The sequence below is a fragment of the Eurytemora carolleeae genome, unplaced genomic scaffold, assembly GCF_000591075.1.
Source record: "Eurytemora carolleeae unplaced genomic scaffold, Eaff_2.0 scaffold21, whole genome shotgun sequence".
Classification (NCBI taxonomy): domain Eukaryota; kingdom Metazoa; phylum Arthropoda; class Copepoda; order Calanoida; family Temoridae; genus Eurytemora; species Eurytemora carolleeae.
In genome coordinates, this window is record NW_019396207.1 from 124,908 (window position 1) to 144,174 (window position 19,267).

The 19,267-nt window shown below is 32.3% G+C and overlaps 1 protein-coding gene across 1 annotated transcript; it reads left to right on the forward strand.

The window, feature by feature from the left end:
- Positions 1-461: 461 nt before the first annotated feature.
- LOC111698156 (patched domain-containing protein 3) lies at positions 462-18,583 on the forward strand. Its single transcript, XM_023468414.1, has 15 exons — positions 462-566; positions 1,979-2,080; positions 3,188-3,234; positions 5,238-5,340; positions 6,130-6,236; positions 6,711-6,741; positions 8,585-8,629; positions 9,181-9,271; positions 9,992-10,057; positions 11,560-11,636; positions 14,789-14,895; positions 16,027-16,118; positions 16,918-16,953; positions 17,772-17,891; positions 18,543-18,583. The coding sequence occupies exons 2-15, from the start codon at positions 1,988-1,990 to the stop codon at positions 18,581-18,583; spliced, it is 1,056 nt and encodes a 351-aa protein (XP_023324182.1). The 5' UTR covers positions 462-566; positions 1,979-1,987.
- The last annotated feature ends 684 nt before the right edge of the window (positions 18,584-19,267 follow it).

A 19,267-nucleotide genomic window follows, 5' to 3' on the forward strand; every position in this document is an offset into this window, starting at 1 on the left:
ATATCTTCATAAGATTGAGATAAATGGTTAATCCCGAGATTCACAATACTAAATATTTTTAGACATCATCAGAAATATCAGTTACAAATTTGAAAATACTTGCGGTATTTCTTAACTATAAAGAAATAGCACTAAGCTTTTAAGTTTTAGGGCGCGACGCATTAACAAGAATTCTAGAAAAATTTAAGAATAAAATGAATGCAAAATTTAGCTTTGAACATTGAAAGTCGCCATTTTAATCTTTTTCAAATTTTCGCAGATTTTTTTTATTGACAATGCTGCATTTGAAAAATAATAAAAGTTGACATTTTTTTTCCTGCAAAATTTTGTTCAGCGGTTTATAGAAAAAAAACAGTCAGAACAGTTTATAGAAGAAAAAAAATATTACTTCACATTTGTCTGGTTACCGGGGCATTAATTAGTTTTTTTTCTCATTTGCAGAATCTCTTCTAATAGAATTATTTGGAATACGGAATTAAAACTTAGTCCTAAAAATTTAGATATTTGATCTTGTCAATATTTAACATTTTAGATATGTTAGAGGTGCTGAGACAGTTCTACCTCAGGTCATAGATTAAAATATCCTCTCATCGGTATTTTAAATATCGACCTACATTTCTAAACTATAGAACACTTCCTGAAGTGTCTGGCGTTGCCCGAGGAATGTATTAAAAAAATCGAATTTTGAAAAAAAATCCATTTAAAAAATTAAATTCCTCAAAAAATGTCAGCCAATTCGGTCCAGCTGTTTGACCAGCTATAGCTAACATTTATACATAATATATAAATATATTATGTTTATTATTATATTTGGTGGTTCAGACCTTTATTTATAATTTTAGTTTTGTTAATGCTTATCTTAGTAAATTAAAAATATTTACATTAAGTAAAAACAAAAAATTACTGTATTTTATGATAACCATGTTTGATGAGGTATCTATGTATTACAGGATGCCTTAAATCTTTATAGTAAACCCAACATGATGTCTTCTCTGCCCATCAGGGACCCCCCTCAATTTCCTTCAGGCCCTTAACCAGGGGGGTGCAAAGACGAACTTGCACCTCCCCCCTTCTTTTTTTTAGATAAGTTGCTTGGTATAAATTTCTCATGAAAAATTGAGATATTAGCATTTAAAGTTTTCTAAAGGTTTAATCATCCTGAATACTGTATTATGTATATGCTATTTTTGAACAATTCTTTACTAAAGCTGTTCCCTCAGACCAAGCAAATTAAACCTTTTTTGAAAAATATTTGTCCTGAGGTAAGATTTTCAGAGTGAACTTGTTTGTTGCTCTTTTGCCGTCAATATATATACAGAATATGTTTTAAAAAATCAATTTTTATTTTACAGAAACAAACTTTCAATAGTTTGTCCAGGCAATTCAATATTTGTCCTGGGGTAAGATTTTCAGAGTGAACTTGTTCGTTGCTCTTTTGCCGTCAATATATGTACACAATATGTTTTAAAAAATCAATTCTTATTTTACAGAAACAAACTTTTAATAGTTTGTCCAGGCAATTCAATTTTTCAAAATCAGTGAACGTGAGTAGTAAAATCAAAATTATCAACATTTTCTATCTTCCAGTTTTGTAAAATTTGCGCTAAAAACCAAATTATGAAAATTTTCCTTATCCATACAAACCATACAATGCATCAAATTCAGGGAAAATCGAATTTCCAATGTAACATTAAGTTCAAGCTTAAAAACTAGTGGTGTTGACAAGTTAGAAATTAGCCTACATAACATAAAATTCAAGCTAAAATAACTCGTTTTTATACCAAAATTCTGAACATTTTTGGGAAAATCCTGGTTACGGACCTTATTTCCTTATTTGTGATCAGTAGTATTTCATACATGTTTGGAAAGCCCTTTGGCTCTACTTCATTTCCTTCATTAACCTGACAAAGATTTAATTTGCAGAAATCCAAATATATGATAAATTAGACGTTTTTATAAAGCAATGTACAATATCTAGGTGTGTGATATGACAGTACTTCCCAAGGTTGGAAATGATATCTTTAATAAAGAGATCTGGACCGAAGCGAGTAGGCTGGTTCAAGCTATAGCAAAAATACAGGTCAGTATATAACCCAGGGTTATCAGTAAAACATGAGACTTTAGACAATTAAACAGATTTGATTTAATCCTAATTCTTCAACTCATGAGTCATCATTATTACAGTGCTATTAAGTAAGATTAAGACTGACATTAACCTGTAGATCTTGGTACGTAAATGTTTTAAGTTAGAAAGTCCGGTTTCTCGAATGTGACAAAACTTGTGATATTTTAAAAATATGTAATATCCGTCCTATCTTGTGTTGTAGGTTATGTGAAAAGTTAAAATATGGTATGAAGAAATCTCAACCAAACTTTGAAAAATGCAGACTGTCAGTTCAGGATAAAAAACAAATAATGTTGAACAGCGATCGAAAAGTTACAACCACAAAAAAGAATGGGGCAAAAATTTAAAAAAAAAAAAAAAAAAAAATGTTACATTGCAACTGCACTTTAGTCGAAACTTAGGCGGGGCGTCGATAATTATATGTTAGGTTGGCTAGTTGGTTCGTTGATTAGGCTCCCTAACTCGGACCCAAAGTAGCCAATAATTAGGCAAATAGGCATTATTTCAAACCTACAAAAAAAATACAGATATAGTAAGATAAATGTCGATGTAAAAATGTTTTTGAATGTTTAATTAGATAGCTTACTGGAAATACTTCTGAAAATATAAACCCAGTTTAAGTGGTATTACTATGGATTGCAAAGTTATTAGTGGATTTAATTTTTCACTAATTGATGTTTTTCTTTTTGTCGGGAGTACAGAGAAATTTCTGAACTATTGCTTTGGTTTGGACTTCTCTAAGAGGAAGGGTTGGTAAAGACGACATTACGTGGATTTATGGTCAACAACTTTGTCGTAAAAAAAAATAAGAAAGGAATGCTAGAAACGGATATTTATATTAGGATTAAATTTATGGATATAATATTTTTTTCTGGCCTTTTTTATCCACGGATCCTTGCCTCTGACTTTCTCAAAAGGAACAAACTGCATATTGCAAGAGTTATGACCCTTGCAACGAAAATGAAGTCCGACTGGGTTTGTAGTTTAATGTTGAGATAGGTGTGAAATTGGACCCCTATGTTCCAAAAACCTATTACAGGTCGTCACCAATATCTTTTATAGGTTATGCATGATGAGACACTGTACACCTGGGAGACTCTCTGTGCCAGGTTATTTTTATTCTTTTCTACCAGTAATAATAGAAATATATAGGGTTAATATAACCCCCCAAGCACCACCCCACCACGTCTCCCCACTTTTCTACTACTAAATATATAAGAAAGTTTCCAAGGAGGAAAATTGGGAAAAAAGTATGTTTTTCCTCGCATTTATTTCTGGTATTTGTTGTTAGGGATGTTTCTTTTACTCTTTTTTTTCAAGAAAAACTAGGACAACTAAAATAATGATTTGTTTTTAATATTTTGTTTACAAATGTGGCAAACATTTTAAAATCTATAAAAATTTAGTTTTGATTTTTAAAATATAACCGTATTCACAAAATGGCTATTTGGTGATAATTCATAAACTACTCTGATTTTGTTGCGGATGATCTTATCAAAGTAAAAAGTAAAATAAGTAGAATTCGGAGCTAGTTCATCTAAATCCCTCATTTATAAGTTTCGACCTCTAATGATGTTGCTTAAACCATTAATATTGTGACTGAAATTAGAAAAAGTATTAAAAGCAAATTGATCCAAATCTCTTCCTATGTATTAATAATACTAAGATGAAAAATAAAAGAATTAAGATAATATGTAAACATTATCTCCACCTTCCTCAACATAGACAGTTAATCCCAGATGGTTATATCTATGTACTGAAGGAAATGGTTTTGAGGCCCGTTTTTAGGCTTCATAAGAATCTTAAGATTCAAATCCTATCCTATTTCATAATTGCATTCTATACAAAACAATTATTCTAAACAGTTAGACAATCGTTTTCCGATTTCCGTTTTCCGTTTTGCATAATCCTTTTGGTCAATATTTTTGATCAGAGTTAAAATTTATTTTTGTGGAATGAAAGCAGACTTGTCTAGAACGGCATTTTAAAATAGAACTTGCATCTTGCATCTTGTAAAGCCTTTAAAAAGCCTAAACACTTTTGAACACGAGATAAACTGTTCGAGCACTGAAGGAGTAGGAGTAAGAATAAGATTGAAGTAGAACCAGAGCCCGCGATTTAAAAACTTCGACTCGAGCCGTAATTCCTTAAACCCGACTTTAAGACCCAATCTTCGACCCAACTCTAACAACAGCTTGTGTCACGTGATTGACAGCTGCGAGATCTTAGGCTCGACTTAAGGAGTTAAGCCCAATGAAAATAAAACCGACCTTGGTTGGTTTTAGTGGAGAATAAGGCTCAATGTTGGGTCTTCTTCTCATCAAAACCCGGAATGCGCCAATTCCAACTATGAAAATCCGCCAAATACAAAATTAAACCGGTTTTATGAACTAAACTCTGTTGAAAATTAGAGCAACTTAAATCCGAAAGCTCGAGCCGTAAATAAGGCTCAACAACAGCTTAGACCCGAGTCGTATTTTCTTGAATTTTTTAAATCGCCGGCTCAGGTCAGCCCAAAGACAAAGGTCACACACAATTCTGAAAATAGTCTAGGAAAAGAGGAAATAGGGCGGAGAGGCGCCAAATTCGTAAGGGCGGATAACATGCCTCACACAAACAGGTTGCCTCAGTAAAAGGTTGGTAGAGAATAAATAAAAATACCAAAAACACCGGAACAGAACTTGGGGTACGAGAAGGAAATAAGTAGGAAATAAGCGGCCCAGAAAAGTAACCAAGTAACCGTAAACTCAAAACTGTTACCCATTAGGGTATACTCTATATCTATGTTGATAATGTTAATTTGATTTATCCCTTACAACCCTGCTCACATTTCGTCTCTGTTTTCAGTATTTTTTCTTTTTTTCCGTCTAAATCTAAAGGAAAAACGAAGATTTAGAGAAGGTCTAAAATATTTTATTTAGATTTAATTAAGAATTACTAAAAATAAAAAATTGGACAACTGCAGTGTCAAGTTTTCCCTTTTGAAACTTTTTACACTAAAATATTCCTCTCGATTTAGTAATTAAAAGGTTACTTTTAGGAGAAATATGAGTTTCAAGTATTGTACCTCAAGTTTACGTGATAAATTGTAAAATTATTAGTTTTTTTTCAGGTTCAATGGAGTTTGTATCGACAACAGTTTTTTGGAGTTGAAAGATGTTTTGGGTTCAGTTAATCTTACTTATCCATTAATGAAGTCTTTGGAAAATAATAAGGTTTGTTTAATTAATTACTGGAGTATTTATATTCAAGGTTAGTTTGATGGAGTACTGGAGTTTACAAGGTTAGTTTAATGGAATACTGGAGTAAACGAGGTTAGTTGAATGTAGTACTGGGGTAAACAAGGTTAGTTTAATGGATTAGTGGATTAAACAAGGTTAGTTGAATGGAGAACTGGAGTAAACAATATTAGTTTAATGGAGAACTGGAGTAAACAAGGCTAGTTTAATGGAGAACTGGAGTAAACAAGGCTAGTTTAATGGAGAACTGGGGTAAACAAGGTTAGTTTAAAGGAGAACTGGAGTAAACAATGTTATTTTAATTTAGACCTAGAGTAAACAAGGTAAGTTTAATGGAGAACTGGAGCAAACAAGTTTAGTTTGATGGAGAACTGGAGTAAACAAGGTGAGATTATTGGAGTACTGGAGTAAACAAGGTTAGTTTAATGGAGTACTGGAGTAAAAAAGATGAGTTTAATGGACAACCGGGGCAAACAAGGTTAGTTTAATGGAGTACTGGTAATTTTATGGAGGACTGGAGCAAACAAGGTTATTTTAATGGAGTACTGGTAGTTTAATTGAGGACTGGAGCAAACAAAGTTATTTTAATGGAGTACTGGTAGTTTAATGGAGAACTGGAGCAAACAAGGTTAATTTAATGGAGTACTGGTAGTTGAATGGAGAACTGGAGAAACTAAGGATGAGATTGATGAGAAGGTCATTGCAAGAGTAAAATGATTTACTAGTCTTTTTTGCCATAAAGTTTGTTTAAAGATGTATTTTTAGACCTACCCCCTGGTTGCTCATATTGGTGGAACTGTAGTTCAGAACGGTATTCTTATCCGTGGATCTGCTCTGAAACTTACCTTTATCCTCGACAGAGCTACACCTAGGTGGGGAGGGGCATCTTGTTTTTTTGATCGAATGAAACGTTTTATGTAAGATCTGTGTTGTTCAAAAAGTTTACGAATGATGAACGACGAATTGGATCGTTCAGAGAAATTAAAAAGCTATAGTTTTTTTAAAACGTTTGAAATAAAAACGAGCTATTCAAAATCGTTTGAGATCGTTCGAATTTTATGGATCAGTCAGACCGTTAACAAATGACTTATAAATTGTTCGTTCGAATGAACTTGAAAAGACAATAGTTTTTCTATTGAAAGAACGTTTTTTTCTATTGGACTTTTAAATTATCAATTTGTTTTTCACTGAAGGAATTTTTAATCGAACTATCTTAAATTACAATATTAACGGCCGTTGGTTTAGTATAGGAACGAACTAATTCAATTTTTTCTGAACGAACTGGGTTATTAACGAACGATCGATGAATAAATTGAAAAAAAACTAACACGCCCATCTCTGCTTAGGAGAACAAAAGCAGGAGAAATATGGACGGAGGCAGGCCAGATCTTTTAATAAACTGTCTCATTTTTTAACAATATAAGACTTTGACAAAACATTTTTGAATTAGAATTCGCAGATTTTAAATCAATGAAATCGAAATAAGCATATTTTTGTCTCAAACATTACAAAATATGTTTCCATACCAATTCTTATTAATAGTTTATAGTTGAATAAATTTACAAATTCCGAGAATCCTTATTCAGTAAAAGTTATGCAAAAATTCGAAACTTTTTAGCTAAAAATATTTCCCTACGACATAAATTAGATTTTATTCATACTTTCTTCTGTACAATGTTGTAAATAACGAGTGTAAGTGTAAAGTGAATAAATACTAAAGTGGAACAGACTAAGGCAACAACGACAGGTTGAGCCATAAGGTTTTATTTGGTTTGGAAATAATTGCATGAAAAGATTTCTTTTGGAAAGTAAAGACTAGAAAAAATAGACTAAGACCCATGTAAATGTCGTCTTCAATTAGAACTTCGAAATTTTCATAATTAAAAATCTATAAAATTTGTATGTTAGCATGTAGTTTATATGTAAATACTACAGTCGCTTAAGCATTACATTGATTTTGCCTGGCACTTCTAATTTTACCCCCCTTNATATCTTTTCCTGGAGGGTGTCGAAACAAGACAGTGGGTGAATAGTTTAGAATGTCTTTGTTAAGTTGTTTGATACCAAAGATCAATAAAAATATTATATGGGAGTCATGTTATATTAAAACTGTTTTCAAAGTAAAAGATAATGAAGGAAAAGATTTTTTTTACTAAAAATAACGATTTATTAATTGTCATGTTTCGTGAGACACCCTGTATGTCTTAGTTCTCAACCACTCTTACATCTGTCAAAATACAAAAGTGAAGACCGAGAGATATATTTCGAAGATCTTCATTTTTCGGTATCACAAATTGTGCATTCCTTGTTTTACAGATTATGCATTCAGACATTATTGTGATGTCTGAAATTATTTATTGTGCAGTAAAATGGCTAAAATTCACTTCTTAAATCTTAATTTACGTCCAGTTTCTGTTGTACTGTGCACTCCGTACAGACCAACTTATATATATATATATTATTTTTAAATACTTGGGACATAAAATGTCGTCCTCCAACAATGAGTTTGGTCCACTTTAGTATTTAATCACTTTGGTTTAAGTGAAGGTGGGTGGAGTTACTCTCAACTTGTTAAAATTGAGAGTATAATAAGAATAATGAAAATAAATAAAAAAAAATTTGAAAATTTGATAAATCCTGAAAAAATATATATGTCAATGTGGAAAGAGATATAGATGATTACAGCCAAATTACTCGGATTAACTTCCACTTCTACTGAACAAACAAACGTTGTCTCTGCTGCTGTAGAAATCCGCGAGTTCTTTTCTGTATATGCTGCGGTTAAAATTTTTTATTTCAGTTTGAAAACTAACCCTTCAACTCTCGAATAACGGTTAAAAAATGCTGTTATCACTTAAAGATATTGTTTATTATTGAATTGGCTAATTCACTGTTATTAACATATTCTGACATTCCTGAAGTCAAAAAAAGTTCTGAATATTCTGAATCTCGGTTTTTTATTTTAAAAAAATTTATTTTATACTTGCATAATGTTGAAAGGGTACCATTCAAAATTATGCATTGAATTAAATATGTTAAGTCTGTTGAAATTTACATTGCAATTTTTGAGTTGTCGATTTAAACTAAGGCCTTAAAATTATTATTTCATATTTTCATTTAACTACAAAGCATGAGATATTACAAATAAGCAATCACAATTTACTATGCCGTCTGTACCTTCCCTAACCAGGTTTTTTTTTCAAAGATCTGCCTCTAATAGGTTGCAAAAATGTACGCAAACTCGATCCAATTCATCCATATAAAGGTCAGTAGAATGAGCTTATTATTTTGAAATTTTTTAAAATTTTAACAGAAAATTATTTATTTATGTACACACCCATAGTTATTTATGTACGTGTATATTTACTTATGTACACACCCATAGTTATTTGCTATGGATTTTTAAAAAATAAGTTCTTAGCTTTAATTATTTTTAGATAGGTATTGGTATTATTATTACTCCAAATTGCTTAATTTTGTTGGAGTCTAGAATAATAATTGTTAAATCTTGGAAAAGTATAACATTTTTTTTTATTCAGGGATATACATACAATTTCCGATTCAATGAGCCCAATTTTAGGCTTGTAGATCTAAAATTTTTGTACAAGGGTCTACAGACTTGTTTGTAATCGGATTTTAAAGATTGAACTATTTTTAATATTATTTTCTTGCTTAATGCAGTCTAATCTGTATTTGAAGATACTGGAAAAAAGAAGTCTATTTAGGAAATGAATCCAGCAGTAGCAATTTTTGTATTTTTTAGCCGCCCATTATTTAGAAATTTGGATATTAATTTTTTTCTTATATTTTAAATAGGTGTACGCAATAACAGACCAATCTATTCAACGGGAACTAAGCCTCAATATTGACAGTGTAGTGGATAAAGTCCCCATCACAGTTATTCTAGGTAATTATGTTTTGAAAGAAAATTATATTTCCTCCAACTAGTTTATTTAAAATAAGTTTCGTGATTTAGGTAATTATGTTTCACTTTTTTTATATAACATGATATTTCCTTCAACTATATTATTTAAAATAATTGTTTGTATCCAAAATATTCTAAATAAACAGATAAGCTTGGAGTTAAAAAATCTTATAAATTTTATTGGGCTCAATAATTATACGGAATTATGGGAAAGTAATAATAATTATGGGATAGTAATAATAATTATGATAATCATAATTTGATTCAGTCTTTCTTTCAAGGCTTCCTGTCGCAGTACAATTGTTTCTTTCTTTACTCAATCATTTGAAATGATCTAGAGGGTAAAAATCGTAATTAAATCCTTGAATATTTTTTTTAAAGAATTTCAAGACGACATGACCCTGAAAATGTTTTTTTTCCTCACATATATTTTTAGTTCAGCATAATTTCGTCAAGAGAGTATAATGGAGGGGGAGGCCCCCCCCCCATCGAAAACAACTTTTAAAGCCAATAACCCCATTTATTTATCAAGTTTGTCCACGCCTCTAGAAAAAAATTCTGTAGACATCCCTGTTTGTTGTAAATATTTTCTCATAATCTGAAAAATTATTTTATAGATTTCACCATTATATTCATACGTTTGTTTCTAATTGCATCCTATAACTCCTTACTCTAACTTCAGATTGATTTAAGTCTTATTAGTTTTGGCGTTCTCTGTGTACAATTGTCTCTCGACTGATTGGGTCCGTTCCAAACCTTTCATGGGAGGTAAAACGAACTAAATATTAAACAATCTTAAAGTCGGAAATTTTTTAATAAAAGAGAAACAGTTGAGCTCGCTAAGACTCGTTTAACTTCGTTTTATGTAATTCAGCAATCCTGTTGACTGAGACAAAACTTGTTAGGTTTCCTGAGGCCGAATTTTAAGAATTTAAACAGCGACGCTGATCCGCCAGAAACCGGTTCCAATTGAGCGCCAACTGAATACAATTTCAAGTGGAACCAACCCTGTTAAAACCGCGGCTCAAATTTGTTGAACTCAGCCTCTTGACTAGCCATATCTAGCTAAACTGCTTCTCGTTATTAGATCCAAATTTTTAATAACTAAATTTGGTTTTTTTTCGCAACATTTAGGAGAGAAACTTGTGTTAAACAAAATCTGGAATCAAAAGAATTGTTTAAGAATTGTTCTCAAAATTGAGAACAATTCCGAGCGTCTAAAATAGCAAATATTTCTCTATTCGTTTTAAATTTGCAAATATAATGAAGTTTAAATTTTGCTCAGTTTAAAATTTAACAAAGCAAATTTTTTCATATTTAACATAGTCCATGTTTTTTTTTACAATGAGATTTAATTACTTCAAATTAAGACGTAAATATTGAGAATTAAATCAGTTTGGAATTGACTATATTGTATTTCAGTATTGGGTTTGGCATTGTCTATTCCAGTAATAGGTTTGGCATTGTCTATTCCAGTTTTCGGTTTGGCATTGTCTATTCTATTCTAGTATTGGGTTTGACATTGTCTATTGTATTTCAGTATTGGGTTTGGCATTGTCTATTCCAGTAATAGGTTTGGCATTGTCTATTCCAGTATTTGGTTTGGCATTGTCTATTCTATTCTAGTATTGGGTTTGGAATTGACTATATTGTATTTCAGTATTGGTTTGGCATTGTCTATTCCAGTAATAGGTTTGGCATTGTCTATTCTATTCTAGTATTGGGTTTGACATTGTCTATTCTATTCTAGTATTGGGTTCGGCATTGTCTATTCTATTCTAGTATTGGGTTTGGCATTGTCTATTCCAGTTTTCGGTTCGACATTGTTTATTCTACTCTAGTATTGGGTTTGGGATAGTCTATTCTATTCTATTATTGGGTTTGGTATTGTCTATTCCAGTATTTGGTTTGGCATTGTCTATTCTATTCTAGTATTGGGTTTGGCAATGTCTATTCTATTCTATAGTATTGGGATTGTCATTGTCTATTCTAGTATTGGGTTTGGCATTGTCTATTATTCTAGTATTGGGTATGATAAAGTCTATTCTTATTTAGTATTGGGTTTGGTATAGTCTATTCTATTCTAGTATTGGGTTTGGTTCTATTCTAGTATTGGGTTTGGTATAGTCTATTCTATTCTAGTATTGGGTTTGGTATAGTCTATTCTATTCTAGTATTGGGTTTGGGATAGTCTATTCTATTCTAGTATTGGGTTTGGTATAGTCTATTCTATTCTAGTATTGGGTTTGGTATAGTCTATTCTATTCTAGTATTGGGTTTGGCAGTTTCCATCTTATCTGGGCTATCTGCTTACGGACTGGCTCTTTATTGTGGACTAAAATGGCAGGTCAGTAAAACTGAAAAAGGATACTTTAGAAGTACATTTATTGCTTCTAGATATAAATACGTGATAAATAACGAGTGTATTAAAGGAGAGGAAGATAAGTAGGTCTTCTCTGGTCCCAGGATCCGAAACTACTGATTTGCGGATTTCATAATCTTCTTTCGGGGAGTTCATCCTCTACAGAAGTGCGCCCTTAGTCTCGAGCATTGAGAGAGTCAAGACTGATAATTATCTCCTTGTTTACGAAAAAGGAGTAGAAGGAGTTCTGGTGATGATTGATCAATATTCCCAACTAGCTGTTTGTGAATTTCTGATCTGCCCCCTCCCCACGTCTTGATCCACATTGTGTTAGGCTGGCAAGTGGCCATTTGAAGAGATCAGTGGTAATGAAGGCTAGGCAGGCATAGATTTAACCTGTAGATACTGGCGTCCAGAATATCTATCAGTAGACTAAAGATGGCAGCTGAGTTTCTTGGTAGCTCCAGAAGTAGCTGATTAGCTCCAGGAGTAGCTGTTAAGCTAATTAGCTCCTGTAGTTGCTAGCTGTGTAGCTGATCAACTTCTGGAGGGCTGAAGTTTAGCTTATTAGCTCCAGGGAGTAGCAGAGGTTTAGCTTATTAGCTTCAAGAGTAGCTGAGGTTTAGCTTATTAGCTCCAGGAGTAGCAGAGGTTTAGCTTATTAGCTCCAGGAGTAGCTGAGCTCCAGGAGGTTTAGCTTATTTTGTCCAGGAGTAGCTGAGGTTTAGCTTATTAGCTCCAGGAGGTTTAGTTTATTTTGTCCAGGAGTAGCTGAGGTTTAGCTTAGGAGGTTCAGCTTATTTTGTCCGGGAGTAGCTGAGGTTTAGCTTATTAGCTCCAGGATTAGCTGAGGTTTAGCTTATTAGCTCCAGGAGTAGCTGAGGTTTAGTTTATTAGCTCCAGGAGTAGCTGAGGTTTAGCTTATTAGCTCCAGGAGTAGCTGAGGTTTAGCTTATTAGCTCCAGGAGTAGCTGAGGTTTAGCTTATAAGCTCCAGGAGTAGCTAATTGTAGGATGAAGGATAAGTGAATTAGTGGATAAGAAGTTTAAGCTTGAGATTGTCATCCTCGTCCAATTCTTGAGCTGTTTCTGACCAGTTGGCTGTGTATTCGATTATGGTTTATTTGCTGTTTAGAGTTACCACTTTAGAAGTACATTTATTGCTTCTAGATATCAATACACAATAAATAACGAGTGAATAAAAGGTGAGGAAGATGACTAGGTCTTCTATGGGTCCAGAATCCAAAGCAACTGATTTGCGGATTTTATAATTATTTTTTCGGGAATTTAATTGTCTACATTACTTATTAATTATTAATTATTCAACAGAATTATTTTTTATAATTTTCTTATTTTTTTTTGAGAAATTAAAATTTTGGTCGTATTCAGCTTCCAATCCTCTTTTTTTTCTCGTAAAAACATGACACTGACTTTTACTGACTTTTAAAACCATCATTCACAGTAAAACAAATTATCATAAATAAATGCAAAATTGCAATTTAAACTTCGTCTTCATATCTTTCATCTTCTTGACTATTCTGTATTTCATGCTGTCTCAAAGTCATCTGTAGTCAGTAACTTTGCAGTCCCCTGAAGTCTACTGGTCTTTCTAGTCTGTTAACCCTATTTTTTTTTGTCCTTGCACTCGCATTTTTGATACTATCACCGTGAAATTTTGTGACTTTTAATGAATATATATAATAATTATATGTATTTCGGCAACAAAACAATAACAAATCTATGATAAATGAAATAAATTTAAAGGATTTTTTGTGAAATTTTTTTTTAATGCATAGGGTAGGGCAGAGCGTCAAAAACTTCGGTCTGTGTAAATAAAATCTAAAACAGCCTAAATTGGACGTAGAAACATGTGTCACACTTTGATATTTATTAAAAAAACAAAAAAAAATATTTTCACTTTTTTACCCTTTTTTGGCCTTTTTAACCCTTTCTAGGACACAAACTATATAAGTTATTGTTCTAATTATTTTCAATTAGTTGGTCTTGAAAAAGTAGACTATGAACATGCATTTATATCCTAAGTCTATTTAGGCTACGCATAGATTCAGAATCCGCACCCTGTATACGGGTTAACATCAAGGTTTAGTGTTCCTCATTATTATCTAAAAACTTAATTCATGGAAATCATTACTTTTACAAAATTTCCTCTCTTCAAAAATCATAACAAATCTTATTTACAAGATTGAAATATCATAATAAAATAATTGATTGGTGAAATAACAAGATTAAATGGATCAATTACAAACTCCTTCAATAATAGAGGTGGATAATCAATTGGATGAAGTTAAGGAAGGTTCCAGAGTCTGTTTACAGAGTCGGAGAAGAAGCATTTTTCGAAGTGTGTCTTCATTATAAACAAAAATGTTAGACTAATGATATTTACTTCTAAACAACAAAAATGATTATTTTCATTTGTAAAACATCCATCTTCTGTAATTTCATCTAACAATCAATCTGATATCCATTCATCCACAAAACCCCTATCTTTAAATTCTATTAACATTTAACAATACATAGTACATACATCCATGCATATATCCACTATTTATTTAAAACCATATTTTATATTGGAATCATTAGTCACCAGAGTATGTTTCTTTCATGAACAAGGGCCTTACGTACTAATAACATACTTTTCGGGATAATAGTTTGGCTGCTAGAGTCGGAGACATGTTCGTCATCTGGTCGTCCATTGTAGTGCTCAGAATTTAATGCCTAAAATCCATTTTATCCAGATTGAATATTTATATAATATATCAAATTACGAGTTATATTAACTCACATAATTTAAAGTATTTATTTGGTTTTTTCTATTTCTTTCTTCAATGTTTTCATGGAGAAATAAAAAATATTCATGTAAAAAACGTAAATTGCTGAAATTTTGTTCCATTTTTCAAAATTCCAGATCCGAATCCTTAAAGAAATTGATTCGTTTTCCAATCCCTATATCTTGTCAACCCAATATTGTCGTAGACCTTGATAAATCAAATTATTAGCTCTGTTAGATCAAATAATCTGAGATTGAAATATCAAAGGTTTGCACCATCAGATTGCAAAGATATAGGCATTAGAAAACTTGAGTTTGTGGTCAAAAATATTATAATCAATGTTTTCCAGGCGATCAATCTTGTTTCGATCTTTTTGTTGATTGGTATTGGAGTTGATGATACCTTCGTCATGCTCTCCTCTTGGTGGAGAACTGAAGGAAACGATGTTGTCACGAGGTAAACAGTAAACCAACCTAGACTGTAACAAATTCAACACTTCCCGGGAATATCTGGTATAGTTTTTTTTTGGAGTTCATTCATTGGGTCAATTTTAATTTTGTCATATCTACATTTGGTCAATCTTTATTCGGTCAACTTTAAGAGATTTAAAAAAAAAACGATTTCCTTGAACATTAACACTAGGGTATCAAATTCGCAAGTGGATTTTACTTGGGTGGAATTGCAGGCCCTGTAATTTTCGCCCAATTCCGCACAATTCAGCGCAATACAAGAACAGTTCCGCGCAACGGAATTCTGATCACGGATCCGCGAACATTGGCGCACAAATTAAGATAAGATAATAATTCATTCATCTATCATAAAAATTAGACAATTATGTTAATTAATATTTGTAGCAGTGTAAATTTACGTATTGGAATAATTAAGTGTAGAAAGTTAATAAAACTTGACCATGTAAATCAGCATTTGTAACACGTTTGACTAAATGTAGTGGGATAAAATGTACCAGTTGATGTTTGGTACTGTGAAAGGTGATTAACTGTAGGGTTGACCAAATGTAGTCGGATAAAATGTACCAGATGATGTTTCGTACTTTGAAAGGTGATTAACTGTAGGGTTGGCCAAATGTAGTCGGATAAAATGTACCAGATGATGTTTCGTACTTTGAAAGGTGATTAACTGTAGGGTTGACCAAATGTAAATTGACTAACTGTAATTATACGTACTATTAATTAACTCAGGATTTACAAATCTTTAAAAAGTTTTATTTGTCTCAAGTGAATCCGAAAGAAGTTTTCCACAACACTGCATATTCAGTTCAACTACCTTACATAGCCGGTCAATCCCTTTAACCGAGTTCCCCAATCCAAATTTGAAGCCAATCTGGCAATGGGTTCCCGAGTTTTGATATACCATACATATTACATACATACAAACATAAATACTATCTTGAGAACCCAGCTTTGCCTGGAATTCTCCCTATAAAAGTCAACCCACCAAATTGAGATTTGTTAAACCAAGCTAAGATCTTCAGTTTTAGAGATTGGTCTGAGGAATAAGGAGGGAATTGTAACGGCGATAAGCCATCCTTCGTTTAGGTAATCCTATTTTCTTGATTGTTTATTTTAGGATGTCCTTGACATATCAAGATGCTGCGGTATCAATAACTATAACTTCAATCACCAACATTATCAGCTTCCTAATCGGAGCTTTAATGCCAGGAAACAAAACAGCTTATAGCTTTTTTACCACCGAGCTTCAGAAAAGCTATTTCTATTTTTGCGTAGCTTCAGAACCACCTAAAATAATCGAATTTTAGTAACATAAATAAACTGATGCTGATCGCTTATTCTTGTCAAGTTTAACAACTTAAAGGGCAGGGCAGACGTGCCGCGCCACCACCTGCAGCAGGAATGCCGCCCACCTCCTGCAGGACAGGGGGGCGCCAAGGAATTTTTGCTCTTTTGCTGAACAATTTTTCACTGTAAAAACGTCTTATGGGTCTCAAATGAATTATAAAAAACGTCTGTACAATACTGTACTCTCAGCTCAACTAAACTCCTTAAGTTTAAGAAAGAAAACTTTTTAATAAATTATTATAATACGACTTACACATTATTTTTCCATCCTGAGATTTTATTTTAATTTTAGATATGTGACGGTTTTAGATTGACAGGTGCAAATCATTGACGGTACCTTTTGAAAAGTGGAGATCTAGAAGTAAAAAGATTTTTTCAAGCAGTTTTAAACAAAAGAAAAATTTTTAAATCATTTTATTTCTTTATATGTTGTTGCATATTGTGCACCATTCAGAGATTAGGAAGCTTTCAATAATCTCTTTATTTAGAGAAAAAAGTTTTTTTTACGGTTATGTTATATTTTTCCCATTAGATCCGGATCTGTGGATCTGCATATTTTTGCAAATCCGGATCCAGAAAGCCAAAATGGTGCGGATCAAACGGATCCACATTCCGATCCTTAGCCGGATTTTATGATAAGAAAAAAGTTTTGTTGTTGAAGGGTTTCCCTGTGTCGAGATTTTCTGCTGGTATACAGGTTAATCTTCAGTATATTTAATTACAATTTTATATTTTAAAATACAAATTTTTTAATCCATACATTACATTTTAACCGATTGCTAATTAATTTGTCAAAAAGAACTTTTAACAAGGTTTATTTGACAAAATGATATTTTTCCCCGTATTAAGTTATCTTAAAGAATTCTGTTTCCTCCTTTCATTAAAGTTTTAAGTTTTGAAGTAGAAAAGTAATTATGACAGTACATATGTCTTCCATTAATAAACATGCATAAATTATTACTTTGCTTTTACCTCACATCTCGTATTCCCTAAGGGATATGTAAATATAATGCAGTTCAAAATAAAAATGAAAAAATCCTTAGATGCGTTTTTTATGCTTAATAATAACTCATATTTTTTTAAGCATTTTGTGACTTTTGAGTGAAAATATATATTCTTTTAATTTGAAGAATTTCAAGAAATGAACAAAAGTTCTTAAATTCATATTAATGCATTTGAAAATTAACTGGAAACAATGATAACAAACGAAGAAAACAGTTACGTTAACTTGTCTAAACAGTTAGCAAGCGGGGTTTGATAAAGTGATAACGATCTAGCCCAGCTCTATTGTTAACTAAAGTTTTTGGTCATTCAAAATTTGTGATTTATCAACAAAACTTCGAACTTTAATGATCTAAATTATCTTGAAAAAATTGTAATTATTGATGGATAAAGTAATATTGATAATTATATTATTAATGTTTAAATTACGTATTAAGATCAATTATCAAAATTAATAATAAAACTTTGAATTGTATTTGGTTTAATTTTTTTCTGCTAAAATTGTGTATTTAGGGCTGGGGCTGTTGTTCATTTACTTTTGGACTCTAACAATCTTTGGCGGATTTCTGACACTAGCAGGCCGGTTAGAACTGGCGAATAGGCACTGTGTTCTCTTTATAAAGGTCAGAATGGGTCAAATGATAACATTTATCTGTTTATTCATTTTTTTATTCATATCTTTTCTTTGCTTGTATCTATTGTACCTCTATTGTGTACGAAACAAACCCTGATAATAATAATAAATAAATTGAATATCAAAAATGATGATATATCGTATATGTAACTGTCATACTGTTATAACTTGGGCCCGATTGCTTCAGCCGTTTTGACGTTTATTGGATAGAAACGGACATACTTACAGACAGACAAAAAGCGAAGTATATATATATGTATACATATATATATATATATTATATATATAGGGCCATTAAAAGAGGTCAATATGGTCTTATTTCGAAGAAATAAACGATTTAATTTTATGCTTTTTTGGGCTGATTACTATTTGTGGTGGTGGAGATTACCAATTGAGGAGCGCGCTTGCCGCAAAACAGATTTGGGTGGCGGTGATTACTATTTGAGGAACTCTGGACTCCCTCCCTCGCCCTACACAGTTTGTTTCTTTTTATATATAGCTGGGTTAGCTGGGTATATATATAGAATATCAAAATAAAACTATCAACCATTGTCCCGTAGAAGTCAGGGTTATGCTCTTATCTAACCGCACCGCATCATGCAATTGGCAGGACGTCACTGGCATATGTTTCAAATAAGCAAACTGTGTAGGGCCAGGCAAGAGTCAGGCTAAAAGGCACGGGCAGCCGTAGTACATTTGAATTTCCGAGCCGGGTCAACCTTTCCGCTCCCAGTTTGTACTGTATACTGCACGGACATTGGGTTAATAAAGCAGACAATCAACAGGACTAGCCTGTGCAACAAGGTTGACGCGGTCAGACTATATGCTTCATATAGGTTGAATTTACTTTTACTAAAGGGGCAGAGGTGCGTGAAGGCATGATTACTTGTATTATCTACGTAAATGTTTCTTTATAAAAAACTATCATCTTAAAGCGATATCACAGAAAAGTCCATGTTTGTATAGAGATGATATTTTATGAATTTTATTTTGATATTGAAAACACTACTATAGGGTACTAATTTCGGTACCAAGGGGGGGGGGCCACAAAACGTATTACTCTCCGGAAAATTTAAACAGTGTTTAAACATAACTTAGAATTGTCGTAGGAGGCTGATTTTTTGCATGCAAACTCAGAATTATGTATATTACGTGCATTTTTTGGTTTTGAAGGAATCTGAGCAAAAGTGCGTGCGCGCGCGCGTTTTTTGTGAAAAAATGCGACTTTTTTGACAGTAAATCAATGTTAACTTCATTAATTGCACTTGAAAATTTTTCCTGACACTCTTGAAACAAATATGCGCTAAAAAAATTCAACCCCAAAGGCTTAAATGTCCGCGCGCGCGCGCAATAAAAGAAAATATCTTTGTATNAA